The sequence below is a fragment of the Verticillium nonalfalfae genome, assembly GCF_003724135.2.
Source record: "Verticillium nonalfalfae strain VnAa140/NRRL 66861 chromosome Unknown scaffold_54, whole genome shotgun sequence".
NCBI classification, from domain to species: Eukaryota; Fungi; Ascomycota; class Sordariomycetes; order Glomerellales; family Plectosphaerellaceae; genus Verticillium; species Verticillium nonalfalfae.
The window spans coordinates 87,839-113,032 of record NW_021167279.1 but is presented as its reverse complement, the minus strand read 5'-3'; the positions used below and the strand labels follow the sequence as shown (position 1 = coordinate 113,032).

Genomic DNA, 25,194 nt, shown 5'->3' with positions numbered 1-25,194 from the left:
GATGGGCTTCGGTCCAAGTAAAGAAATGGTTTGATTGCACGAGGCGTCCCTTTTGATGCTTCCTTTCCTAACATGCTGCCTTCTGGTATCCTTTGCACACTTTGCTCCCACTCCTGACCTTCCCCTCACCTCATGCGCGGCCCGCTGGGAAGTCCCTGTCGTCTTGGCCCGCTGGGCAATCCCTGTGCCGGCCTGCCGCCTCCTCCCCCGCTGCCGCCGTATGCTGGCTCATTGTTGGACCACGGCGTGTTCGACCCTGTGTATGACCTGTCGCCGCCTCCCCTCCCATCATACTGGCCACCCGGCGCAAACCTCTCCTCGTAGTCACCGCCATGACTGCCGCCTCCCGAGCTCGGCGGTTGGTAGGGCCCCTGCGACCCCGCCGGGCTCGTCGTCCTCGCGCCGCCGCCCCAAAGCCTCTGCTTCAACCTGTCCTGCGCCGAACCTCCACCCGCAGCCGCCGGCGCCGGCGCGCTTGTCGATCCCTGCGAGTACACGCTGCCAGACTGGTAGCTCCCGGCCCTACCCCCGGTGCCGGGCCTGTCGTCGCCGCCGCCGCCGCCGCCGCCACCCTGAGCGAACGGGCTCACCCTCTGCTGCCCGCCGCCTCCCCGCCCCTGCCGCAGGCTCTGCGGCGCGTTCTGCCCCTGCTGCGCCGGGTTCCTATCCCACAGCGAGCTCAGCGATCCCGACGCCGGGACGCCGCCGAGCTGACCGCCGCCGCCCGACGCGGCGGCACCGTAGCGCGCGCCGACCTGGGGCTGGGTCGAGGCGTAGACGGGGGCCACGGGCGGCGGGGCCTTGGGATCCGGCGGCAGCCAGCCGGGAAAGGGCCGCTGCTCCTGGGTGTAGTAGGCGCGGAGCACGCGGCAGACGTGCGTGTCGTCCTCCGTGTCGCCGTCGTTCTCCGTCTGCAGGAGCCGCGACTGCAGGCTCGAGAGCTGCGACGTTGTGTTTGTGAGTATGTTCTTGTACCACGAGGCCATGGTGGGCTGCTCTGCGTGGGGTGAGAGGCGAGAGAGGGAAAGAGAGAGAGAAAGAGAGAGAGAGACAGGAGGAAAACTGTGCTCTCGTGCTTTCGGGCTCCCCTTTGCCGACCTAGGCTTGCTTTGTAGTGTTCAGGCTCCTTGTTCAGGCGATTGTTGCGGCGTTGCGATGCTGCGGGGTGCTGGGGAGGAGGCGGAGGGTTCTACGATTTGCTTTTCGGGTGCTCGATTGGCGAGTGTCGTGTGGAATGCTGCGGATTGCCCTGGTTCGGTTGTAGAGATGGACTGCAGAGAAGTCGGACTTGACTTGGAGAGGGCAATTTGTCGTAGGTGGTCGGATCGTTTGGTCGGAGGTGGGTTCGTGCTTGGAGGAGGTTTCAACTTGGGGGGGGGCATGGAACATGATCAAAGGAGCGGCGGCCAAGGCAGGTGCGGCCAGTGTCGTTGACCAGAGCTGTGCCCCACCATTCACTGGACCCCACCACCTTCACTGCATTATGTCGCCATGCATTTATCCGATCTGCGACTAACGGAGTATCCTGACAGAGTCGTGGGCGAGACCTGACAGGTGATAGTTGAGAGAGACACTGACAATCACGTCACAACAGAGTCCATGGGTATAATGTGACATTGCTATGATGATGACGATGATGGAGACAAAAAAACCTCGTGACACCCGAAACCCGAAATCCGCTCGTTTGAACAACGTTTTCAACCGCCCCGCACAAGGCCTCCTCACCAGGTGAGCTCCTCGGCCACCTTGGGCCGGTCAGCGACCCTCTGCTTGAGACGCTTGTTGTTGAGCTTGACGGCGCGGCCACGCTTGCGCTTGTCGCCCGACTTCTTCTTGCCGGCGTCGCTGTCGTCCGAGTCCTCGTCGTCCTCGTCGTCCTCGTCATCCTCGTCGGCGTCGCTGCCGAGCCAGTCCTGGATATCCTCGAGACCCTCGTCCTCGCTCTCCTCAATGTCGGACACGTACTCAACCTCCTTCTCGAGGTCGTCCTCCGACTCGGCCTGGCTGTCCAACTCGTCCTCGTCCTCGTCCTCCGACTCGATGCCCGTGTCCAGGTCCTTGTCCCTCTTGGCCTGGCCGTCCTTCTCCATGGCGCCGAGGACGCGCTTCCAGATGGACTCGCTGACGTTGAGGGGCTGGTCGCCGTAGGCGCCGGAGCGTAACCTCTCGACGAGCTCCCTCTCAATGGTGCGCTCGAGCTTGGCGGCGGCCTCGGCCTTGCGCTCGCGGGCCTCCTCGCGGTTCCGCACCTTGTTGGGCAGCTTGGGCACGAGCTTCTCGCCGAGGCGGGCCTCCTCGGCGGCGATCTTGCGCATGCGGATGTTGACCTGCGTCAGCCGCGTCAGGCGCTGCTTGCACTTGTGGATCATAAAGTTGGGCCAGTAGATGAGCCGCTTGTCAATCTCCTCGAGCGCCTTGGCGTAGTTGGTCGGCAGCTTGATCTTCTCCCAGAGCCGCGACGGCGTGTGGGCCCGCTCGATCGTCTTCATGTAGAGGTAGAGCGTGTCCTTGGTCGGGTGCCGCCGCACCGTGGCGTACCGCGAGTTGGCGAGCGGGCACGACTGCCTGTTGCAGAAGCCCGTCACGTTCATCTCATTCCGGCAGAACGTCTGCTTCTTGTCGGTGCTGCACACATGGCGTTAGCGTCGCAAAAAGGCCAGCCTCGAGGAGAGAGAGGACAGAGGAGAGAGAGGACAGAGGAGAGAGCAGAAGCACGTACTGAATCTTGAAAGCACAGAACTGCGTGTTGATGATCTCCCAGATAACGCTGTCGCTCGCCATGATGAAAGAATGTAGACGCTGGGTCTGAACCTGAGGGGACAATATGGGTTTCGGGTGACTCTTGTCGTTTTTCTCTCCGGGAAGAGAAGGAAAAGGTCGAGCTCGAGGTCGCTCGTTCGTCGCTTGTCTTCACCTGGTGAGGAATTGGCGGGGGGGGGGGGCCTGGGATTTTTTTTCTTTCTGGCCTCTGGACAACTGAACATCTGAACTCTACTGAACCAGAAAAATTTCAGAGCTGCGGCCAAGCGGCAGGGGTCCCCGTTGGTGCGATAAGATAAGACGGCGGAAGCCCGGGGTTGGCAGCCAATAGCAAGAGTCACTTTACACAAGCTCGACCCGACTTCCCCATTTCGTGGATCGAGTGGGTCGCACTTGCTCTCTGCCACTCTCTGCCGCTCAATCGAGGTGATGCATCTAAGCCAGTTCAACCTCGCCATCACGAACCTCTCCTTTTCCTCCTGTCATTTGACATGCCTCATCTTCCCCAGTCCAACATGTGTTCATCACCGTCCTTCGGCATCTCATAGCGCGCTCCCGTACCTCATTCACAGCCAATGCTCCCCGTCGCTCGGCCGGTGCTGCGTCTCGGCCGGACGCGGACTCCGTCTTCACAGCCGTGGCGTCACGTCAGCAGCTGCATCTACACCAACACCTGCAGCTTGAGCTGCGGCACAACAAGCTATGCAGCGCGCGTCTTGTCAGCCCCAGCCCCAGCCTCTCTCGAGAACCACCGCTCCACTGCGTCGTGTAGACGGTGGCGGAGCGCAGGGACACGGTTGATGACGACTCGGGTCGAGTCGGCCTTCACCGAGGACACCATCTACGCCCTGTCCACAGCACCAGGCCGTGCCGGCATCGCGGTCATTCGCATCTCAGGCCCGGCCTGTCTGGATGTACGTATTCTTGATGCCTTGGGACGTCAGATCACCAGACAGCTGACCGCTCGTCCCAGATCTATCGCCAGCTCTGTCCGTCCAGAGCCCTCCCTCCACCTCGCCAAGCCACGGTGCGCACCCTCTACGACCCCAGCGCGCCACCAACGGCCAACGTCCTCGACCCCAGCGCCCTGATCCTCTACTTTGCCGGCCCCAGGACCGTCACAGGCGATGACGTCCTCGAGCTCCATGTGCACGGCGGCCAGGCCACCGTCAAGGCCGTCCTCGCCGCCATTCCAAGGTGCGCCAGTCCCTCGGTGGCCGTCGTCCGCTACGCTGAGCCGGGCGAGTTCACGCGCCGCGCCTTCCTCAACGACCGCCTCGATCTCACGCAGGTCGAGAGCCTGGGCGACATCCTGGCCGCCGACACGGAGCAGCAGCGCCTGGCCGCCGTCAGGGGCTCGTCTGGCGCCCTGGGCCACACCTACGAGGAATGGCGCGCGACGCTGCTGGCAGCGCGCGCCGAGCTCGAGGCCTTGATCGACTTTTCGGAGGACCAGCACTTTGACGAGTCCCCCGCCGAGCTGCTGCGCAACGTCAGCGGGCTTGTCGTCGAGATCCTCGAGGGCATCCGCAGGCACGAGGCCGCCGGAGCGCCGAGCGAGCTTCTGAGGAGCGGTATCCGCATCGCCCTGCTGGGACCCCCGAACGTGGGCAAGAGCTCGCTCATGAACCTCGTCATTGGCCGCGAGGCGTCCATCGTGTCGGGCGAGGCGGGCACCACGAGGGATATTGTCGAGGCGAGTCTCGACATCCGCGGATTTCTCTGCCTCTTTGCCGATACGGCTGGATTCAGGGGTGAGGCGAGCCTCGAGAGTGGGGGATCTGTAGGCGCCGTGGAGAGGGAGGGCATCCGCCGCGCCAAGCAGAAGGCGCTCGACTCGCACATTGTCGTCGTGCTGGCCGCCGTTGAGCCGACCCCTGACGGCCATGCCATTGTCTACGATGCGGAGACGGTCGAGCTCGCCGCGCAGGCCCAGGCAGCGATCCTCGTCGTCAACAAGCGGGACGCTGTCGATGCCGCCACTTTCTCATCCCTGCTCGAGACATTCCACGCCGAGATAAGCCGGGCCACCCCCGCGCTACGCGACGTGCCCACGCTCGCCATATCGTGCAGGGAGGCGCAGGACGCCACCTCTCGCGGAACTCACAGCACCACCAGCAACGGCGGCGTCGACCCCTTCATCGACACGCTCGCCGGCCTCTTTGGCGACATGACGAGCCTGCCCGTCGAGATGCAGGACATGCTGGGCGTCACGGCGCGCCAGAGGCAGCTGCTGGACCAGTGCGGCGCCTGGCTCGACGAGTACATGGCCATCGCCGAGGCGGGCGACCAGCAGGACCCCGACGTCGTGCTCGCGGCGGAGCACCTGCGGTACGCGGCCGAGTGTCTGGCCAAGATCACTGGCCGCGGCGAGGGGGGCGATGTCGAGGAGGTGCTGGGTGTCATCTTTGAGAAGTGAGTTGTTCTCTTTTCCTCCCGCTCCCCTTGATCCTGCCCATCTCTCACCGCTTCCCCTTTTGCACCCCTCCTGCATCTCCTGACACCCGAGCTCTGCTCCCTTGTCCATCTCGTCGTCGCCAATGCTGGTTCCGTATACTTCGTGATGACTGACATGTGATCCCTCCCCCCTCCCGTCCAGGTTCTGCGTCGGCAAATGAGACCACGGTCCCGACTCCATCCCGTAGCGTGAGTGCCCGGCAGACCGGTGTACGTGTATCGCCCTCGCGTGCCACCCGAGCTAGTGGCTTGGCTTCTGCCGTCGGAGAAAGCAGAGAGGGCCTAGATGCGTGTCGTTGCAGGGTAGTCCGCCGTCAGCGTCCCCCCGTTCTCCCGGCGGCCGATGAGGCTCAATGTGTATTTGGGAAGAAAGAGAGAGAGAGAGAGAGAGAAAAAAAGGGCCGAAGAGCGTCCCGCGTCGTTGGATACCATGTTCGATACCCACCCACCCTTCTCACCACCACCCTGGGAATCAGTCGGTGTAAGCCGCGACCATGTGTGAAAACGGCCGGCTAGAACCATGATGGCTGCGCACACCGGAAAGACATGGCCGGTGAGCAAGTGGCCGTGACGGAAGACAGAAAGCACCAATGGTATGACGAGGAAGCTCTGGGCTCGAGGCATGAGAGACGGACTGAAATTGAGAGCCCTTGCAGACCTGTTGCTACTCCGTTCTGTCTACCTAAGCACTACCCCTAAGCGCCACCAAATCTTGAAAGCACGCGCAGTCTTTCCGAGGAAAATCAAACACCAGTTTCCACCCGCCCGTGTATCTACCCTGTACTATAACATGCAACCTGAGAAATTCCCGGCGTGAGCCTCCCACTCTTGGAATGCCGATCCGCGTACTCATACAAGCTCGCGACCTTGTGGAAGATCGACGACATGCCTGGCTGGTTCTCTTTCGTCGTTGTCCTCCACACACCCCTTTTCTATCAGGGGCGCAACACCGTGTATCGTCGTCCAGACCGCCTCCCGCCCTTGCCACGCAGGAGCGGCCGCGGGCGCCGCCTGGCTGGCTCAGGGCTTTTGCCAAACCCCCCTTCCATGCCCGGCCCGCTTCCCGCTTACCGGGCCCACGGTCGAACGGCAGCGTCCCTGCTGCCCCACCCCACATCTGACCGTCGATCTGAGACACGGGCGCTCAACGACAAGGCCAGCCCTGAGATAGGGTGGCGGGCGAGAAAAGGGACAGTGGTGGGGGGGGGGGGGCGGACGGTGGGACTTGTCGGTGGGGAGAGGCTCCTCATTTGTCATCCTCGTCGTCGCCACTCTTGTTGTAGCCCGAACGACCCTTGTTCTGGCCTTCATCGTCTTCGTCGTCGCCCTTGTTGTAACCCGAGCGGCCCTTGTTCTGGCCCTCGTCGTCGTCATCGCCCTTGTTGTAGCCCGAGCGGCCGAACGGCGCAGCGGTGGGAGCAAACTCAAATGTGTAGCCGGCCATTGTGATGATGTAAAGGTGACTTGAACAAAGATCGTGATGATATGGAGGATAGTAACTGTATGGTGGCTTTTGATATGAAACAGTACAAGCAGGTAGATGAATGGTGAGAGAAAGATTTGTAGGCTGGTGGAGGAGGCTCGAGAACTGCAACGGCTTATGAATGCAAGACTGCTGTGTTGTATCGAGGAGAATGTGAAGCTGATGGTGATTGTAAACTTTCTTTCCTCATCAGGGGGCACTGGACCGAAGTCTTATATAGAAATCAAAGGCAAGTCTGGCTGACCTGCCCATGACGTCTCGAGGGTAGGTGACAGTCCTGCGGGCTGCGACTGGACCGGCTGGTATCTTGGGACGCAGAGGATGGCCCTCCGCCTCAACGGGAGGCGGAGGGTCAGGGGGACACGACGGAAAAGGCATGGCTCACACGATTGCGGATTCCGCAAAGAGGTGACTGGAGGACGGGAATACAAGAATATGCGCAGGCGGATGGCAGTGGGCAGCAGTACCTCACTTGAGGCTCGATGTCTCTTGGGCCCTCAGCTCTCGGTCTGTGTACCAACCGGCTGCTTCTGTCTGGCCAAGGCCTGAGGTCAAGTCCGGACGGGTCCGGCATCCACAGGCAGTTGATCGTAAACCGCATTCTCGGAGGGTGTAGGGTGTGCGTGGACATGGGCATGTGCTGTGCGTGGTGCGGCAGTAGGCTAGGTTGCCAGGGGTGTGATCCAGGGTATGAATGGGTGACGAACAGAGATGGGGGTCTCGAGACGAATTTCGGGACGACACCAAGAGACCAGATTGTCAGTATGCCCTGCCAGCGCCCAGAGACCCAGCGACGGGGGAGGTGACAGGCGGTCGCTGCAGGCCCTGCATGGAATCTCTCTGGAAACGACCCAAGCACCCAATCATGGACGGACCCAGCCAAGCTCTGTACAACTCCATAAGGCTGAAGTGGATGGAAAGGGTACTCGACGGTAGACCAAGTATCTCGTCAGAGGACATGTAACGTAAGCACCAGCCAGCCACCCCCCATCGTACCGTGCCCTGGTCGGCATGCAATGTACAAGTAGGCTGCCCTTCTAGTCGCACGATCGTGCGTGTGGCCGGGCTGTGCACCGGTGATGTGCTTGGATGGTGGGTACAAATTCGTGTACGAAAGAGGAGAGGGGATGAGTAAGGGCCTCGACGCCGAGTAGCACGTGTGGCAGAAGACAAGAAAAGACCGTGGCTTACGCCTAGTACCAAGTGGTGCAGCTCCCAGAGAACGAGGACAAGCGCCAAGTGCTGGTTCCCGTTTCCAGCGTCCGGTGTCCTGATTATGCCTTCCCAGTGTCGTTCCAGTGCCTGGCATTGCCGCCTGGCATTGGCAGTGCGGTAGATGCAATGCAGTTTGCCACATGCGCAATCCCCTGCCCCCCGGATGACTCCAGGCCGAAGGATGGCAGTGCCGTGGAAGAGTATGACCGTCGGTCGATGATAGCTAAACCCCTATGGCCGAGTAGTTGACAGGTCGCTACAGTAGAAGGTGCTGCCTAGTGAGGAGTCGATATTTGTCATTGGGGTCTGGTCAACGATGGTCGTATCAGAGCCCACATGGCGCTTGTTTCGGCACCCAGGACACTAGAGAGATGACACGGACAGGTCGGTGAATGCATTTGAATGCCGGTACGACGAAGCATACGACGAGCCTACGACGAAGCATACGACGAAGCATACGGCGAAGCATACGACGAAGCATACGGCGACACCGTTGCGTGCCATGGCCGAATGCACCGGAGAAACTCGGGGGGTTGCATGGCCCGTGGTGGTCTATTGATGACATAGCGAGGCCCAGGCAGCCCAGTCATCTCACCCGCCTGCGCCCGCGTGACTGGGCCATATGTTTCGTCGTCTTCCGTTTAGTTTCGTTGCGTTTCGTCTTGCCACGGACCTAAATCCGGGTTGGTCTGTGTTCTGACTGTGCACTTGCTCGTGACGGCCTGCAACTTGACGACATGGCTCGGTCTTCGCCGGCGGCGTGGGCCTCACGATTCGGGAAGTCGGAAATGTGACCGTCAGAATGGCCTTTGCATCCCCTGACTTGTCTGGTTGGAAAGAGGCAGCCCAAGACGTACGGCGCTCAGCTCGCAGAGAGCAGATGGGGCTCCTCCGACACAGGGCATGCGGGGTGGGTCGTGGAGCGTCCCCCCTACGCTCCTCTGTTGCTTTGCGCGTACTGGCACCCACGAGGTGGAGAGTGTCGGGAGACGGATACGCTAACTTCCTTGCCTTTCAGGGACTAACCGTCCCCTACCTAGTCGCGACAGGTGACACTATATTGGGCAAGCAGGTGATGTGGCCCGCGCAGGCAGCCGTGAGGACAGCGCGGGATGTCGGGTGGGATGGTTCGCGCGAGATACAGGGTCCCAAGCGACGATGGAGAAGACGGCGGGCTTGGCGTGAGATGGAGATGTAGTCTTGGATGAATGAGCATGGAGGGGACAAGGGAAAGCGAGCGAGATCTCGGTTCTTGCTGTGAGTGCAGTAAGCACCACACAGCGGAATGGACCTGAGCCGGTAGGCGGAGCAGGACCCAGCTCGAGGACCAGGGCAGGGCAGGGCAGGACAGAAGCGAGACCCCACCACACGGCCGCTTTAGCAGGGTCGACCACTGAAACCGGTGGGGAGGTGCGCTGGGCCTTCCCACCTGGCTTGCCTGCCTCTGCCTCTGCCTCTGCCTCACCAGGTACCTAGGTAGGTAGGTACCTACCAAGTAAGGTGGGTAGGCAAGTAGCGCTGAAGCGCAGCGCGGCACCAGCGCTTCGGCTCCGCTGGCTCCCGCTCGACAAGCGCCGGAGGAGCGCTAGGGGCCGTTTCCACCAGCCTTACAGCTCCTTAATTCGACTACAGACTGCCACCCCCAACAAAGCCTACCTTATACTCGTATACATCGTCCAGGCTCCACCATACCGCAATATCCATGCCTACAGCGGCGGCTGGGACGTCAGACGGCATCGCGCAAGCTCTCCAATCAAACGACAGATCGACCACACTCGAGGTGACTGCGAATCTCGGATGAGTGGTGTTTCCAATCATCTCTGTTTGCGGTGCTTACCCACAAGCTCAGCCATCTTGAGCTTGGAGTTGCCCTTGCGTGTGATTGCTTCGTTACCACGTCTGGCGAGTCGTCGTTTTGGTGTCAAGAAGCGAGCGCATCATCCCACATGAACAGACAGCCTTGTGTTCTTCCGACTATCTTTAGCCGCCGCCCTAGGTCAAGCATGCCGCGTATTTTCAACTGTCAAGGTCCATTGGTTTGCGAATGCAGCATTGGTCCATCTGATCTGCGGATTTCCAAGCAAAAGCAGAAGCTGTCGTCTCGACTCTGGCATTCTATTCCGTTTGCGGCTCCGCGCCACGTGGAAGACCTCATTCTCCTCGCCAAGGTGCCCTGCCGCACCACTCCCATCTCCCGTCTGACAAGACCACGCCCTTCGCAAGACCTGAAGGCACCGAAATATGTCGTCTCACCACCAACCCTCGCTAAGCGCCAGGCGTAGAGGTCCAATTATCTTCGGAAGCGCCCAGCTTGGCAGGCCCGATTAGCATACAACCAATCCCGCTGCTGCTGACCACCCTGTGCCCAAAACTCCCCCATCCTCCCCTCCCCTTTCTCTGCCCTCCCTCTTCTCTGCCCTCCCCCCCACCGAAACATCCCTCCAAGGTGAGTAAGGTAGAAAGGTCACCCCCTGTCTGTCATGGCATCTAGGCAGGGGGCAACATGGTTCAGGCTTCCAACTGGCGACCGATTCCGAGGATCTGGGAGTGCGGCCCCGACAACATGGACGTGGCCCCGGGAGGATGACAATTTGACTCAGGCGCCCGCCAACAGCACACCCTCTTTTCGCGTCCCAGCGCATCGCGTGCCGTGTCATGTGTTCTCCCTCCTCTGTTTCTCACTCCCACTAACCCCCCCCCTCCCTTTTCCCCCCTTCCAACGCGCGCACCCGTCTCGCCTCGCTCGCGGCACGCATTCCGCGACCCTCCATCCCTCTCTTGCCCCGAGGCGTCCGGATTTGTGTATGCTCGAAAGCCGAGATCAAACCCCGACATATCGGAAAGGTGTTGTGACGAAACCCCCATCTTCATGCTCCTCATTTCAAATCAATCCTGGGCCTTACTTCATCAACTCACTCAGCACACATGACAACAGGCGCTCACCAGCCCAACCAACCCTACCTGAACCCCCCCCCCTCCCCTTCCCACAAATACGCGGTCCGCACCTCTGCGCCGCGTTCCCAAAACTCCGCCTTTATGACGTAGCAGCTAGCTCACCTCTCAACGCGCGCGCAGGACATTGTAATGAAGTCCGTGATAATTTTGGCCCCCCCCTTCCCCCCTTCCCGTACAATCATATGCGCGCGATGTGACTCTGCAAGAAAGCGGAAGGGGGGAGGTGACACATGAGGCGGGCTGAGAAAAGAAAAAGGCAACACGGCTGTTTCTATTTTCCTGCTCTTCTTAGGGACACCATGTAGCCTTGCGGTTCATCCTGCAACGGACCCAGCTGGCTACCGAGATGCGAGGTCGTACCGTACCGTGGGTATAGATGGGGCGCCCCACGTTCGTCACCCGGTAGGGCTGCCTGATTCGGCTCGCCGAAGGGATCCAGCGTTGGACGGCCGCGTGCGGCGCGGACTTGTCCGCAGCAATGGGGCCAGCCCTGGCGCGGCACCGCGGATGTCGTGAGAACGAAGAGCGCGACCTCGGGGGAATGGTTGGGCCGGGGGTTCTGTTCATAGGTAGGAGTGTGTGTGTGTGTGTATTTCTGCGTGCGCTGGGCTGAGTAATGGGACGTTGGGTGCCTGGAGACTGACTGCACTGTTGCAGCGGAACATGTCATCAGCGGTGGGAACGCGGTGATGCATCGCCGTCGTTGGACCGCTGTGCATCGCCGTCGTTGGACCGTTGTGCATCGCCGTCGTTGGACCGCTGTGCATCGCCGTTCCATTGGACCGCTGTGCATCGCCGTTCCATTGGAATCGGGCTTCGCCGTTCGGACGAGCAAGTGCTGGAACTCGCCATTGCTAGGGCTCTATCATCATGTGCGCGTGCGCGCTCTATCAACAAGGCAATGCTTTTTCACGTACAGCCAGCCTCCGCGCATTTCGGCCGCATCTACACACATGCCGGAGCAAACCACCCGGCGGTTCAGAGCTCGTCCTTGGCCCGGCCACCCTTGCTGAGGTCCTCCATGGCCATAATCTTGACGACGAGGCTCGTCCAGCCGGTAAAGTGCTGCGTGCGCTGGCCCTTGCCCGTCGCGGGATCGTACTGCTCCCAGGCGAAACCGGTCTCCTGCCAGCTCTCGAAGACGGTGTCGACGAGGTTCTTGCGGAGGCGGGTGTAGATGTCCCTCGCGCGCTCCTGGAAGGGGCCCTTCTGCGTGGCGATGTTCTGGCACGGGAGAGGTGAGCGACATGCAACAGGGTGGCGACGGTGGTCGGCGTTGGCTTGCTTACCTTGAGCTGCGTGACCGCCATGTAGTTGATGGGCATCCAGACGGGGCTCCTCCAGTAGTTCTCGTTCGTTCCGTACAACTCGTCCTTCGGACTGAGGCTCCTGAGTCCGTGGGGGCTGAACAGCTCCTCCTCGTCGGCGAGGAGGTCGAGAATCTTGCCCAGCTTGGGGTCCTCGGGCTGCATCAGACCGACGAGGAAGGGGAACAGCGAGATGTAGCCCTTGTGGCAAACGAGAGCGTGCTCCTCAAAGTCGTCAATGGTGGCGTCGCAGTAGCAGCCGTGCTTCTCGGACCAGTGCAGATCGTTGAGGTTCTGCTCGATGGCGTGGAGGGTCGTCTTGTACTTGTCGACATCCTCCCGCATGCCCAGGGCGTCAGCAATGTTCATGAGCGACTTGGTCATCAGACCGACCCAGGACATGAGATCGACATGGAGCTCGCCCGGGTGGGGAGGCTGCGGCCGAGGGTAGTCGTCCAGACCACTGGTGAGAATGTGCGTCTCGGTCCTGCCGCGCCACCGGTAACCCTCCTTGGTCGAGAAGGCGTCGCGATCGTAGGACTTGATGTCACCGCGCTGGGTCTTGCGGAACCAGTCGTATTGTCGGCGCAGCAGAGGATAGATTCGGCGGAGGTACTCCTCGCCGAGCTCGACATTGTCGAGGTGCGCCGTCTGGAGAGACTCCTTGGGGGACAAGGTCTCCTTCTCGGCAGCCCGGGTGCCGTTGTTCTTCCGCAGGCGCTCCATGAAATCCTCAATGATGAGGAAGAGGGTGGGCGGGTTGGCATAGTGGGGGTACTGGACCTGGAACTCTTCGGGAACCTTGCTGCGGGCTTCGGGTCCGAGGATCTGCTCGCGCGCGATCCACCCGTCCTCGTCAATCAGGTTGAACCAGCTCTTGACAATCTCCAGCGTGAGGTCGATATCCCAGTCGGCAATGGGAATGAGGTGGAAGCCCTCGTCCCAGAGGAAGCCACGCGGGAAGAAGGACCGCGAGGGAACGCTGGTGAAGAGCTCGTGGGGACCGTCGAGCTCCTGCTGCTTGCGGGCTCGGGCGGCGGCCGCCTCCTCCCAGAAGCCTTCGTTCTCTTCGTCATATTCGGGTGCGTACGACTTATCAACGAGGTGGTCGCCGTGGAAGAAACCAATGCCACCGATGAGGTTCGAGAGCATGCTCTTCCCGAACGTCTTGTACTTGTCGGCAGTGAAGGGCGCCTTGAGATCAAAGACGGAGGAGAACCTGCCGTTGAAGAACACAGAGTTGGTCTGGATCTCCCGGGTGAGGTCGGCAGGCTTGAGCTCGGCGCCCGCCGACGCAGACGAGAAGAGGACGTCAAACTCGAAGGCGCCCTCAAACATCTTCTGCACAATCTGCACGTTGCCGGTTCCGGGGTTGTTCTGCAGCTGGTACACCACCCACGGAGGAAGCGGCTCCTCGGGCTTGTGCTCCTCCTGCACGGCCTTGACCGACTCCTGGATCTGCTTGTACACGATGCCCCTCGCCTGCCACGCCATGTTGTCCGGCGCCTGCAGGGAGTTGACGATGGTCTTGTCGCCGCGCCTGGTGTCCGACAGCAGGTGTTCGCCGGCCGGGCGGTCGCCCTCGCCGTTGGTGACGACGAGCTGGTAGGCGCCGAGGTCGGCCGATGTGCCCCTGAAGGTGATGTCCTGGTCGAAACCCGTGCTGTCGCCCTCGGTGTCGATGGTCAGCTCTGCGCCCTGGCCTTCCTGGGCAATGTAGTAGTGGACCATGGTCTTGAGGTTCGCAGGGGCGCCGTCGCGAGGGACACCCTTGATGCGAGCCGCCCAGCTGCCTCCATGGGCACCGCCGGGGACCTTGACAAAGGAGGTGGTGATGTCAATGTGATTCGCCTCGTCATGAATGGACTGCACACCGCCTTTGCGCGCATCATACTCATCCCAGCCGTAGCCGTTGATCTCGTGCTGCTCACACGTGTACCGGAAGCCTAGTTCTTGTTAGCAGCTTGTCCATGACCACCAAGAGCAAGACGAGTTGGTTGGGCTCATCTAGCGCGTACCAGTCTGGACATCTTGGAAGCTGTCGACCTTGGCCCACATCAATCCAGTCCAGAGGGGGTTGGCAGTCCTGGGCCGGACACCAAAGTAGAGGTTGGGCTTGTAGGGACCCCAGAAGAGACTCTCGTTGTTGAGGCGCCCAATCTCGCTGGTGAGAATGGATGCCGGTCCATTGCCAGGTGTATCATCGGCAGCCACGACCTGGTGGATGCCGAGGCATTGAAGGAAAAAAAAGGCCAGGACCACGGCCATGTGTGGTTGTTGTCGGCCCATGCTTGCGGTGTTGGTTGACTCGAGCAAGCCACAGGTGCGTGCGCTTGCTTTCTCGAGAGTGTGATCGCGAGGGGTGAGGCTCGCACGTTCTGTTGGAGACTGACGTAGCTGCCACGGCGGGCTTTTAGGGTACAAGTACACGTTGTCTGAAGCTGGGGGCATGCCACGGGGCTGTGCTATGCCATGGGGCCAGGGGTCTGAGGTGGGTGGTCGCGAGGCTGAGATGTGGCTCGTAGCTGTCCATAGCTCTCACTGTGACCAATCATGGGCGTGGCAGCTGTGGCGACGCGCTCCAGCCCGGTCGCCATCGACAAGACGTGTTCCCGCTGTTACCCCTGAAGCCCAGCGGGTTCCAGTGGCTCGAGCGCTCCAGCCTCCCACTGGGCCGTCCTGGGGCGCATGTCTCCCATCGAGGTTTCCCACAGGCCAATTGCTGGGATTCCCACTACAACGAACAGACCGCCGCCTCGACTCGACTCTCGGTGTGTCGACCTCGATCCCATAGATCCCATCTCGAACCTCGATATCGACCTAGACTACGAGAGCCCTACCACAGGTCTGCGCGTCGGCAAACCCAAATCACGATCGCCGAGCTGGTTGTGAAGCGAAACTTCGGCACATCCCCCACCAGCCATCACCAACCACCTCCCAACTGACCACAACCCACCCCCCCAGCAGCTACAGCCCTCACACCGACTCGACGTCCGCGATATGGTCCCGGGCCAGCTCCAATCCATGACGTGTGCCCGATGAACGATGCTGCTTTGCGAATACGATTGCTAGAATGAGCCTGGATTCTCTGCTGCCGATTGCGCCCGCGAGGGTCAAGGCACTGGCGCTGCCTGTTGGGCCCATCAAGAGCGAGAGGTTCGCCGGCTTCCTCGAGAGGCTGCGCGAGGAACACGTCGTCCACCTGCGCGATGTCACCCCTGATGGGCGGCCGAATAGGAGTGCGCTCCCTCCCCTCTTGTGTGAGACCTCTCTGAAGAGCACATGCTGACCTTTTGGTTCTTTCTCTCCTGCCAGACATGTTCTCGCCGCTGGCCTTCCCCGATGGGGCCATGTTCTACGATCTCAGCACCCACGTGCCGCCACCCTCGCACCTTGCGCTGTCGCCTTTTGACCTCTATCGAGAGCCGCTCGCCGTCGTCGCCATAGCCGACGGTGCAGAGCTGAACCGCGGCGTCTTCAGCAAGCGCCACTCGCCAATAGCGCCGACGACGACGGAGCAGAACGTTCGTGCGTTGTACCAGGAGCTGGAAGATCTCCGAGACGGCTTCGCCAAGGCGCTCGTCCACCATGTCCTGATTTTCGACTTTGTCGCTCCCGCCGACAGCTCCATGCCCATTCCCGAGGGCATCATTACGATTCCGCCGATCGAGGCATGCAAAAGGACAACACTGAAAACTGTCATGTGTGACATATCCTCTCTCCTCCTCGCCGAGATGACAACGCTCGCCAAGTCGTTCGAGGCCATGACCATCATCGAGTCCCCCGGCAGCTCCTCCGCGGCACGACAGGCAAACGGCACGTCGTGGGGCGGTGACGAGGCGGGCACGCTCTCGAGGCGCGCCTCGCAGCACGTCATGCCGACGAGCTCCCGATCCAACTCGACAAGCGGCCTTCCCGATCGAAGTCTCGCGCGCATGTCCATGCCGCCCGTCTCCTCGAAGACGTCGTCATCATTACCATCCAGCAGCGCCACGCCCGACCGCCCCTCGACACCCGCACGGAGCGGCCTCTCGAACCCTCCCACGACGTTTGACGAGATATCCGGTGGCGGCTTCAGCGACCCCTCGACACCAGAGCCCAAGTCGGTCACGCGCGCGGGGACCGACGAGCACAGCCGCGCGCAGAGCCAGGACCGGGTCTCCGTCCAGGGCTTCGGGCCGGGCGGCATGAACGAGCGGTGGCGCAACAAGGGCCGCGGCAGGGTCCTCGTCATCCTCGGTTCTCTGTACCTGCAGGCCGGCCGCTGGAGCGATGCGCTGAAGGAGCTCTCCGAGGGCGCGACGGTGGCGAGGTCCATCAACGACCACGTCTGGCACGGCAAGGCGCTCGAGCTCATCGTCGTGAGCCTGCTGCTCCTGGGATGGGCCCGCATTGAGTTCCAGGTGCCGGCGGTCTGTCTGCCCCAGGACAAGGCGAGCACGGCGAGCCTGGCGGCCAACGACGCCGCCACGCCGGACGACCCCTTGCAGCCCAAGTATCTGCGCAAGCTTCAGGTCGCGCTGCCGGATCTGCTCGAGCGCATCACCGGGCTGTATTCGAGGATCTCTGCCGAACACCTGCCGCCGCTCCCAGCAGCCGAGGTGACGATTCGATTTTGCAAGCTCCTGTCGGCTCTGCACTTTGCCGACGGCAAGCTTGGAGACCGGGCCTTTGCGAGCATGGTCTACGGGAAGCTTCCGGAGAAGCCCCTGACGACGGCACCGCGTCTGACCATCTCGCCGACCCGCCAGCAGATCGTGAACCAGCTCTTCCGCGCCTTCCCCTCGTCGGCGTCCGAGCTCCTGACGGTGATTGATCGCGCCACGATCCTCGCCGGCATCGCCTCGGTCCTGGGGCCTCTGGGCCACCAGCGGAAAAAGGCCATGGTCCTTCGCGAGCTCGTGTCGGTGCTCATCGGCGGTCTCGTCGAAGCCCGAACGCGCGGCGCCGCCGACGTGGGCATCCATCCGGCGGCCGGCCTCGTGGCTCTCAACGCAGCACACGGCCACAGCAACGGCGCCATGGCGCTGGAGCTCGGCGAGGGTGATGTCGAACAGGGCGTCGACGCCTTTCTCGGCATGCTCTGCAGGTCGTATGGCGTCGTGGGGTACGAGATGCACAAACCATTGGCGGAGACGGCCCAGGAAGACCCCGCGCTCGCCCGGATTCAGGGGCAGGCGGCGGCCCGGTTCTTTGGGTTTCCCGGCATCAAGCTGAACATTCTCCGAGCCTGCATCAACTTTTCCGAGGCGCTTCCCGACTTCAACGGCGTGCTCAAGTACTCGAGCGATCTGCTGCGGTCAGCAGGGTCCGGCGTGGCGCCCGGTCCGCGTCGCGAGGATGCCTCGCCGTCGATCTCCCGGGAGGAGCAGATTCGGCTGGCCACCAACATCGCCAAGACGTCGAATCTGTCGAGACGGCTGGGCCTGCAGCACCTCGCAGCGGAGTACTGGGACGAGTTCCTCGTTCGAGACGTGAGCCTGGACCTTCTGCCGAGCACGAGGATTCCCGTGCCCCACGCGAAAAGCACGCTGCCCGGCGCGGCGGCCGCGCGCACGTCGCAAGACGTCAACCCGTTCATCTATAACCCGTTCCTCAAGGAACCCGACAAAGCAGCCATTGAGCACATTCTGGTGGCCAACGAGCCGGCGACGTTCAGGGTCACGCTGCAGAACCCCTACGATGTCGAGGTGGAGATTGAGCATATCCGCCTCGGCGCGGAGGGCGTCGAATTCGAGTCCTTCTCCGACGCCATCGTGCTGGGCCCCTACCGGACGCAGGTCGTCAAGATGACGGGCATCCCCAAGGCGGCCGGCGCGCTGCGCATCACGGGCGCCGTCGTCCGCATCCACGGCTGCCGCGAGCGGCGCTTCCCCATCTTCAAGCCGCCCTACGCGCCCGAGGGCGAGGCCAAGGTCAAGGCGCTCGGGGCGGCGGCCCTCGAGGAGAGCGTCGCGTCGGCCGTGTCGAGGGCGCCTCAGCTGGCAACCAAGACGATCGGGCTCCACGTCATCGCCCCGCAGCCTATGGTCGTTGTCAAGTCGACGACGCTGCCGCAGTCGTCGGTCATGGTGCTCGAGGGCGAGAAGCACGTCTTCTCCGTGACGCTGGAGAACCTGTCGGCGACGACGCCAGCCGACTTTATGCTCTTCTCGTTCGAGGACTCGACGCAGGCGGCGCTGCAGGCGGCCATCAGCAACCGCGACGCCACGCCGGCCGAGCTGTACGAGTACGAGCACATGCTCATCAAGCGGCAGGCGCTGCGCCGGCTCGACAAGACGACGGCGCGCTTCATCGCGCCGGGCGCCACGGCGACGTTTGCGTTTGAGATTCTCGGCAAGCCGGGCCTGACGAGCGCGGCGCTGCAGATCGACTACGCGCACCTCGGCGTGCCCCCCGAGGCCATCGTCGACAAGTTCCACACGCGGCGCGTCTCGCTGCAGCTGGCGGTGACGGTCAACGCCAGCGTCGAGCTCGCGCGGCTCGAGGTGCTGCCGCTGCACGGACGCATGCCGGCGGCGCTCTGGGCGTCGCTGGGGGGGGCCGGCACGACGTTCGAGGACCGGGCCACCTCGTCGTCGGACGACGCGTACTGCCTGCTGACGATGGATCTGCGCAACGCCTGGCCGAGCCACGTCAAGGTGACGGTCGAAAACGACGACAAGGGGGACGACGAGACGGACGGGGACGGCGGCACGACGGCGGTGGAGGAGCACATCCTGCCGGGCCACACGGCACGCGTGGTGATGCCGCTGCGGCGCGTGTTCCTCGAGGACCCGCACGCGTCGATCCCGGCGCTCAACCCGTCGCGGCAGCGCCAGTTCGTCGTCAGCACGAGCAAGATTCCGCCGGACGTCGAGAGGGTCAACCGCGAGGCGTTCTGGTACCGCGAGCGGATGCTGCGCGGGCTCCGCGCGCGGTGGACGACGACGTCGGGCCCGCGGCGCAGCGGGTTCGTCGAGCTCCGCGGGCTGCGGCTGACGCCGCGCATGCTCGAGGCCGTCAAGGTCGACGACGTCGGCGTCGACATTTCGGTGGGCGGCGGCGGCGGCGCCGATGGTGCGGTCGAGTCCGAGTCCGAGTCCGGCGACGGGAGCAGCAGCGGCGGCGGCAGCCACGAGGTCGTCGTCGACGCCTTCTCGCAGCTGCGCGTGCGCGTGACGAACCGCACGGCGCAGGCCGTGTACCCGCTGCTGCGGCTCATGCCGTCGCTGTGCCACCGGCCGCTCAACGTGGCGCTCGACTTTACGCGCAAGGTCAGCTGGAACGGCACGCTGCAGCAGGCGCTGCCGGTGCTGGGGCCGCGCGCGACGACCGAGGTGGTGCTCGGGTTCACGGCGCTGTGCCGCGGCGCGTTTGAGGTGACGGCGTCGGTCGAGGAGTACCAGGTGTGGGCGGCGCCGGCGAAGGAGGCCGGCGAGACGACGGGGGCGACGGAGAGGGCGCGGCGGCCGCGGTCGGACACGCAAGCCATGCTCGACGCGGCGCTCGGCGTCCAGGAGCGGCGCATCTGGCACTCGCGGCAGCCGTGCGTTGTCGTGGCGAGGGATGCGCCGGAGTAGCAGAGCGTGCGATGGCATGGCGTGGCATGCGCATGAAGAGGGGCGTTCATGAGCATGAGCAGGGGCATTCATGAGCATGAGCAGGGGCATTCATGATCACGATGGCATGATGGATGGATGAGCGGCGAGGCGCTGTATTGACTATGTTTATCATGGCATGTGGTTGTAGCGTGTCCCGTGGTGTATGTCGACGTGCCGTTCCGTGAGGGTGACTTGCTGTGTCCGATGGGGGCCGATGGGAGGTTGTCTCTCTCGGCGAGGAATTGGCTGTCTTTGTCGAATACATGAGGGCGGACGTCCCTATGCAGTCAGAGCAGCGCCATCAGCTTAACTCATTTAGAGAGGAGAACCGCTCATCGGCTTTTACTTGATCATCTAGAGGGTAGAGACGGTCATTGGCTTGTATTCCATCATTTCGAGAGTAGAGACGGCCATCAGCTTTTACTTGGTCATCTACAGAGTAGAGAACAGTCAGTAGCTTTTACCTTGTCCAGAGAGGTGACAACGGTCATCAGCTTTACTTGGCCATCCAGGAAGTAGACAACGGTCAGCTCGTGCTTGGAATCTGGAGAGTAGAGACGCCATCAGCTTTCTTTATCATCTAAAGAGTAGAGAAGACAGCGGCAGGACGTAGAGTATGGTGTACTCGTGATGGCGCGGTGGACTGGCTTCGAGGCTGGCGGCCGATGTCCACTCATAAATGAAGCGATGGTTCATGGGACAGCAATCGGCTCTTCATCTAGTGGTATGCAGAATGCCTCTGGGATTGTCTGGTGAGTTTCGATCCAGTCTTGTTGATGTCGCGCGTCACCACGAGGATGGACAAGAGCATACCCTCAGCACGATGCTATGATCAGGCGCCGTGGTCATGTCATGGGCCACCTACAGCAGCCTCTTCCAACTGATTTGTCCATAGTCGTCCGTACTACGCAGACGGCTATTCATGGCACCCGGTGTCATGGCAGCAGTTCAGCTGATCGGGACGCAGGCGTCACGGCAGACGTTGATAGTTCGGTACGGATCAGGCAAATCGAGGATACAATGCCGTTTGCCAACATACAGTCACGTCTTCTGCAGAGCATGCGCATGTTGCTGTCCGAGGTACGCCAATGAAGTTGCGATGAAGCTTGCGATGAAGCCTTCACAGGCATTCACAGGCCTAGCGATACAGCTCATGTCAACCCTTCCCAGACCACGAATCAATTGATTCTATCGTCAAGGTTCGCCGCTTGAGCGTCGGGGCTAATCCCGGCGCTACCCGACCGACTTTTCTGGAGCCGATGCCGACTTCAGTCCACTTGACTCTCTTCCTCTTCACCCACACGACTTCAGTCGGCTCTACTCTCTTCACCTCACTCGACTTCAGTCGACTCACTCGACTCCAGTCGACTCACTCGCCTCACTCGACTCCAGTCGACTCCCTCGACTTCATCTTCACCCTCACCCACTTCACCCACCCCCAGACCGCCCAACACGGCAGCATGAGGCCGCAGATCCTCTTCCTCGATGCCTACGACTCCTTCACCAACAACATCGTCTCGCTGCTGACGACGCTGCTCGACGCCGACGTCCACGTCCTGCCCATCGACACGCCTCTGCTCGACCCCCAATCGCCCGACTTTGCCCATGCCTTTCGCCGGGAGCTGGCCCACTACCATGCCGTCGTCTGCGGGCCCGGCCCCGGCTCGCCCGACCACGCGGCAGACGTAGGCCTCATCCGCGCCGTCTGGGCCCTCGGCCACGATGATCTGCTGCCGGTGCTCGGCGTCTGTCTCGGCTTCCAGTCGCTCGTCCTCAGCGCCGGCGCCGGCGTCCGCCGTCTGCGTCGCGGTCTGCACGGCATGGTGCGCCCCATCGACCACGACAAGCCCGCCGCCGTGACGCGCAAGCTCCAGGGCGACATCTTCCACGCCGTGCCGCCCTTCAGCGCCACGCTCTACCACAGCCTCTGCGCCGACGTGGGACAGGACGCCGTGCCGGCGGCCGCGTGGCCTGCGCGCCGCTGGGACGCGCCGCGCGAGGCCCCCGACCTGCTGCCCCTGGCCTGGGCCAGCGAGGACCGAGGCGACGGCGAGGCCAGCGAGCGGATCCTCATGGCCGTCAAGCACCGCGCGAAGCCCTTCTGGGGCGTGCAGTACCACCCCGAGTCGGTCTGCACCCACGCCGCCGGCCACGCCGTGCTCCAGAACTGGTTCCGCGAGGCCATGCGCTGGAACGCCGCGGCCCGGCGCGACGTCGGCGTGGCGGACGCCCATGGCAGCCCCCGTCTCGCGCGACATGCCACGCGGCCGAGCCTCCTCGCCGACGTCCGTCGCCTCGCCGACCAGCACAGCGCCGAGGTGCCGTGGACCGAGACGATGTCGCCGCTCGCCACCGTCGGGCTCGACTGCGCCTACACGCGCAAGACGCTGGCGCTGCCGTCGCACCTCCGCGTGCCCGACCTCGTCGAGATGCTGCGCCGCGGCACGGCGGCCGCGTCCGAGCACATCATCCTCGACTCGGCCAACGCCGACAAGCTCGCCAGCGGCGCCGCCGACGTGCGCGGCCGCTACAGCATCATTGCTCTCGACGTCGACGAGGCCCTGCGCATCGAGCACCGCGTCGGCGACGCCTTCGCCACGGCCCGCATCCCCTGCATCCAGGGCGTCGCCGTCGACCGCCAGGAGACGGTGCCGCTGACGACGCACCACAGGACCATCTGGCAGCTGCTCGCCGACTTTGCGGCGCGGCGCACGCTCGCCGCTGACACTACCCACGATCCCGACACCGACGACACCGACGACACGCCGTTCCGGGGCGGCTTCATGGGCTACGTCAGCTACGAGATGGGCCTCGCCGGCATCGACGTCGACGTGGCGCCGGCGCACGTGCGCGGCCACCGCCGGCCCGACCTCTGCTTCGCCTGGATCACGAGGAGCCTCGTCGTCGACCACACGCGCGGCCTGCTGCACGTCCAGCACCTGCAGAACCGCAAGCTCAACGCCGACTTCTGGATCGACGCCACCGTCGCCGCGCTGCAGGCGGCGCCGCACTGGACCGCCGACCGCGTGCGTCCGGCGCCGGGACTGTCGGCCGCCGTGCTCGCCGGCGTGCGCGTCACGACGCCGTCGGCCGCCGCCTACGACGCCAAGGTGCGGCGCTGCCAGGACCTCATCGCCGCCGGCGAGTCGTACGAGCTGTGCCTCACCGACGAGACGACCATCTCCATCCCGCGGCCCTCGCCGTCAGGCATGCCGCGGTCCTCGTCACCAGACGCGGGCGCCGACGCGGGCGCCGACACGGCCTGGACGCTCTACCGCACGCTGCGCACGCGCCAACCGGCGCCCTTTGGCGCCTTTGTCCGGCTCGGCGGCGCGACGGTCGTGTCGTCGTCGCCGGAGCGGTTCCTCGAGTACGACGCGCGCGGCGCCTGCTCGATGCGGCCGATGAAGGGCACGGTGCGCAAGTCGGCGGCCGTGGCGACGCTCGCCGCCGCCGAGGCCATCCTGCACGTGCCCAAGGAGGAGGCCGAGAACCTGATGATCGTCGACCTCGTGCGCCACGACCTGCACGGCGTGTGCGGGCCCGGCCGCGTCGCCGTGCCGCACCTCATGCGCGTCGAGGAGTACGCCTCCGTCTTCCAGATGATCACCGTCGTCGACGCCCGGCTGCCCGACCGCCGCCGCCGCCGCCGCCGCCACGGCCAGGCCCAGGCAGAGGCAGAGGCAGAGGCAGAGGCAGAGGCAGAGGCCCCCCACACGGGCCTCGACGTGCTGGCGGCGAGCCTGCCGCCGGGGAGCATGACGGGCGCGCCGAAGAAGAGGAGCTGCGAGCTGCTCGCCGAGCTCGAGGGGCGCGGCGAGAGGGGCCTGTACTCGGCCGTCATCGGGTACATGGACGTTACGGGCCGCGGCGACTGGAGCGTCACCATCCGGACCATGTGGCGGTGGGACGACGAGGAGGGCCGCGAGGAGGGCGACGTCTGGCACATTGGCGCCGGCGGTGCCGTGACGATCCTCAGCACGCCCGAGGGCGAGACGGAGGAGATGTTCACCAAGCTGGCGGGGCCGCTGGGCGTGTTTTCGCAGTAGCTGGCAGTAGGTGACAGTGATTGACAGTAGACGGCTGGAATAGATCGGCAGTATACGAGGAGTTGGCTGGCGAGACTCAACACGGATAGAGGTGCATGGGCTGGCGTTAGGGATACTCAACGTATCGGCACGGGATTATTTAGACATGTCAGAATTTCAGGATCTCAGGATCTCAGGATCTCAGGGTGAAGCTTGCATCATGGTGATTCGACCCCATGCTAGATGGGCCTTGGTCCTACATATACTGTATGCATGTTCATCATGGTCTCCTCAGTCTCCGTCTCCGTCCCGCTCCTAGCCTGCCAAGTCCGGCCCAGGTGCGCCCATGTACTAATACAGACCCGTAGGCCCTCGTGAAATCCTCGTCGTCCTCGTGTGCGCGTCGCCGTTCCGCGTCGTCTCCGCGTCGTCTCCGCGTCGCCTCCGTGTCGCATTTCTGCGTCCCTCGGACCTAAAACTCCTGCTCCTCCTGGAAGAACATGCCAAAGCTGATGATGGTGCCGTAGATCAGCAGACCACCGACGATGGACATGACGAGGGCGCCCGTCTGGATGAGGCCGGCGTGGGCGAGCACAAAGGGCAGCGCTACACACACAGGTCAGCATGCGGTCGTCCAGCCGAATCAGAGTACCAAAACCCACCAATACCCATGACGACGAGAAAGGCGGTGCAGAAGCGGCCGAGGTCGAGGATGGCGCCGCCCGCGCTCTCGACAAAGTCATCGGGGTTGGCGCAGCGCGAGCAGATCCAGTTGGGCACGGGCGCCAGGACATAGGTGGCGACGACGAGCAGCGGGTAGTAGACGTTGTAGAGGGCGCACGACAGGATGACGAGCAGGAAGCCGACGGCGAGGACGAACGACAGGGCGATGATGGTCTTGAGGCCGGCGGTAGGCATGGCGGGCGGTGGGTGGGCGCTGGCGCTGGCGGCGGGCGGGCGCTGGCGATGTTGTCGTATCGTCGTAGGATTCGGCAGCGACAGCGTAGCAGCTTCTGGCACGCGCGGTCCGGTGCGGATTCGTGGGATGCGATCGTCGAGGTGGGAAGCTGGAGAGGCTGGAGACTGGAAGTTGGGGCCATGTCGACAGCCTTGCCGCTTCGTCGGAGCAACGTCACCTCGGCCGATCCTCTTACTTGCATGAGTACTGTGTGCATGCGCACGAAAAAGGGTTATGCACCGAAAGGGTGTATGTGTATATGTATGCCGCACAGCCACAGTGACGCCACAGCCCCGCCGAGATGCTACGAAGCTCGAGCTGCCTGGCGCTGCTGCTCAACTGCAGCTCGATGGATGAAGCTCCCTCCGACCTACCTGACCAGACCATAAACCACACCCAGCCATCACCACCGCCCATCCCGAATCTATCCCTCCGACCTTGCCTGCCG

The 25,194-nt window shown here is 63.0% G+C and overlaps 8 protein-coding genes across 8 annotated transcripts; 3 read left to right on the top strand and 5 right to left on the bottom strand.

The window, feature by feature from the left end:
- Nucleotides 1–125: 125 nt before the first annotated feature.
- D7B24_007100 (uncharacterized protein) lies at nucleotides 126–986 on the bottom strand (the record flags this gene model as incomplete). The annotated part of the gene is made up of 1 exon (XM_028641217.1): nucleotides 126–986. The coding sequence occupies one exon, from the start codon at nucleotides 984–986 to the stop codon at nucleotides 126–128; it is 861 nt and encodes a 286-aa protein (XP_028494771.1).
- Nucleotides 987–1,721: 735 nt separating this feature from the next.
- On the bottom strand, nucleotides 1,722–2,781 carry D7B24_007099 (uncharacterized protein; the record flags this gene model as incomplete). Its single annotated transcript, XM_028641216.1, has 2 exons — nucleotides 1,722–2,625; nucleotides 2,720–2,781. 2 exons carry the CDS (start codon nucleotides 2,779–2,781, stop codon nucleotides 1,722–1,724), a joined length of 966 nt encoding a protein of 321 aa, XP_028494770.1.
- Nucleotides 2,782–3,560: 779 nt separating this feature from the next.
- Nucleotides 3,561–5,179, top strand: GTPBP3 (tRNA modification GTPase gtpbp3, mitochondrial; the record flags this gene model as incomplete). The annotated part of the gene is made up of 2 exons (XM_028641215.1): nucleotides 3,561–3,674; nucleotides 3,734–5,179. The coding sequence occupies 2 exons, from the start codon at nucleotides 3,561–3,563 to the stop codon at nucleotides 5,177–5,179; spliced, it is 1,560 nt and encodes a 519-aa protein (XP_028494769.1).
- Nucleotides 5,180–6,463: 1,284 nt separating this feature from the next.
- Nucleotides 6,464–7,078, bottom strand: D7B24_007097 (uncharacterized protein; the record flags this gene model as incomplete). Its single annotated transcript, XM_028641214.1, has 2 exons — nucleotides 6,464–6,680; nucleotides 6,945–7,078. The coding sequence occupies 2 exons, from the start codon at nucleotides 7,076–7,078 to the stop codon at nucleotides 6,464–6,466; spliced, it is 351 nt and encodes a 116-aa protein (XP_028494768.1).
- A 4,770-nt stretch (nucleotides 7,079–11,848) lies between these two features.
- On the bottom strand, nucleotides 11,849–14,445 carry CWH41 (Processing alpha glucosidase I; the record flags this gene model as incomplete). The annotated part of the gene is made up of 3 exons (XM_028641213.1): nucleotides 11,849–12,094; nucleotides 12,160–14,123; nucleotides 14,196–14,445. 3 exons carry the CDS (start codon nucleotides 14,443–14,445, stop codon nucleotides 11,849–11,851), a joined length of 2,460 nt encoding a protein of 819 aa, XP_028494767.1.
- An 805-nt stretch (nucleotides 14,446–15,250) lies between these two features.
- Nucleotides 15,251–19,739, top strand: D7B24_007095 (uncharacterized protein; the record flags this gene model as incomplete). Its single annotated transcript, XM_028641212.1, has 2 exons — nucleotides 15,251–15,437; nucleotides 15,493–19,739. 2 exons carry the CDS (start codon nucleotides 15,251–15,253, stop codon nucleotides 19,737–19,739), a joined length of 4,434 nt encoding a protein of 1,477 aa, XP_028494766.1.
- A 1,481-nt stretch (nucleotides 19,740–21,220) lies between these two features.
- On the top strand, nucleotides 21,221–23,809 carry D7B24_007094 (uncharacterized protein; the record flags this gene model as incomplete). The annotated part of the gene is made up of 1 exon (XM_028641211.1): nucleotides 21,221–23,809. One exon carries the CDS (start codon nucleotides 21,221–21,223, stop codon nucleotides 23,807–23,809), a length of 2,589 nt encoding a protein of 862 aa, XP_028494765.1.
- A 451-nt stretch (nucleotides 23,810–24,260) lies between these two features.
- On the bottom strand, nucleotides 24,261–24,706 carry VPS55 (Vacuolar protein sorting-associated protein 55; the record flags this gene model as incomplete). Its single annotated transcript, XM_028641210.1, has 2 exons — nucleotides 24,261–24,394; nucleotides 24,451–24,706. 2 exons carry the CDS (start codon nucleotides 24,704–24,706, stop codon nucleotides 24,261–24,263), a joined length of 390 nt encoding a protein of 129 aa, XP_028494764.1.
- Nucleotides 24,707–25,194: the final 488 nt, after the last annotated feature.